The following is a 1,627-nucleotide window of genomic DNA, read 5'->3' as shown; positions in this document are numbered from 1 at the left end:
AGCATCGAAGAGTATTCTTCAATTAATAATCTTCCATCATCTCTCTGGAAGATGGAGTGTCTATTTGAGGAAGGTTTATCATTAAAGTTACTTTATTCTATGTATGTATTTGTGTATGTATGTATGTATGTGTATGTGTGTGTGAATGTATGTATGTGTACGGATGTATGTATGTATGTATGTATGTATGTATGTATGTGTGTGTACAGATGTATGTGTGTATGTATGCATGCATGTATGTATGTATGTATGTGTGTACGGATGTATGTGTGTATGTATGTGTGTGTGAGTGTGTGTGTGTATGCATGCACGAATGTATGTATGTATGTGTATATGTATGTATGTGTGTGTATATGTATGTGTGCGTGTGTGTATGTACATGTGTTCCATATCTGCCTGTAGATACAAAAACGAATTAATCTTCAAGAATGATATGGTAATTAAGATTAAAGTTTAAATTTTCTTTTCTCCTCAAGGTAATGACTGTTACACGGGCAAATTCGACTGCAGTAAATCGGCCCCAAACTGCACTCCCTACGTGAAGGGCTACTGCTTCCAGAGTGGGGTTTTCAGGTGTATTGAACCTAAAATGTGTAAGTAGTTTAATCAATCTTGCTTTTTGGTTTTATTTCAAATTTTTTATTCTTCTATTCTTTTGCTTGTTTCAGTCATTCGACTGTGGTCATGCTGGAGCACCGCCTTTAGTCAAACAAATTGACCCCAGGGCTTATTCTTTGTAAGCCTAGTACTTATTATATCAGTCTCTTTTTGCCAAACTGCTAAGTGACGGGGACGTAAACTCACCAGCATCGGTTGTCAAGTGATGGTGGGGGGACAAACACAGACACAAATAACAAATACATACATACATATGTGTGTGGCACCTTGGGCAAGTGTCTTTTACTGTAGCCTTGGGCCGACCAAAGCCCTGTGAGTGGATTTGGCAAACAGAAACTGAAAGAAGCCCATCGTGTAACCAGAAACGTCTGTAGGAAAGCCCGTTGTAGTTCAGGCTTCTGTCACTAGAAGCTACTTGATGCAACATAGAGGGGACAAACAAGGACAAACAAAGGGATTAAGTCGATTACATCGACCCCACTGCATAACTGGTACTTAATTTATCGACCCTGAAAGGATGAAAGGCAAAGTCAAGCTTGGCAGAATTTGAACTCAGAATGTAAAGATGGACGAAATGCCTCTAAGGATTTTTCCCAGCCTACTAACAATTCTTCCAGCTCACTGCCTTAATAAAGATGATGATGGCGATGATGATGATAATAATAATAATAATAATAATAATAATAATAATAATAATAATAATAATAAACAATTTCAATACAGTAACCATAAGAGCATCACAGCAAACCACAGCACATACCCAAGGCACACAGATCAGCGATCGGTAGTGAAGTGAAAGCACATTATAAAAATAAAACTACTGAATAATAATAATAACAATCAATAATAATAATAATAAAAATTTCTTTATTAACTACATGGGTTTACAAGAAGAAAAGCATTATGGACAGCACAGGAGAAAACAATGTGTGTGTGTGTGTGTGTGTGTGTAGTTGTGAGGGTTTTGCGTGTAAACAAGGGTAATAAAATTGAAAAGAAAAAAAAGGAG

General features: G+C 36.7%; 1 protein-coding gene across 1 annotated transcript in view; it reads left to right on the top strand.

Annotated features, from left to right (window-relative positions):
* The window catches only part of LOC106872497 (protein psiD), a 7,685-nt gene that overhangs the window by 3,201 nt on the left and 2,857 nt on the right, over positions 1-1,627 (top strand). The window contains exon 2 of the mRNA XM_014919550.2: positions 477-593. Coding sequence (XP_014775036.1) covers positions 477-593 — 117 coding nt within the window. The remainder of the gene's footprint in view (positions 1-476; positions 594-1,627) is intronic.

This window comes from Octopus bimaculoides, chromosome 22, assembly GCF_001194135.2.
Source record: "Octopus bimaculoides isolate UCB-OBI-ISO-001 chromosome 22, ASM119413v2, whole genome shotgun sequence".
In the NCBI taxonomy this organism is placed as follows: domain Eukaryota; kingdom Metazoa; phylum Mollusca; class Cephalopoda; order Octopoda; family Octopodidae; genus Octopus; species Octopus bimaculoides.
This window is presented reverse-complemented; position numbering and strand designations above follow the sequence as displayed.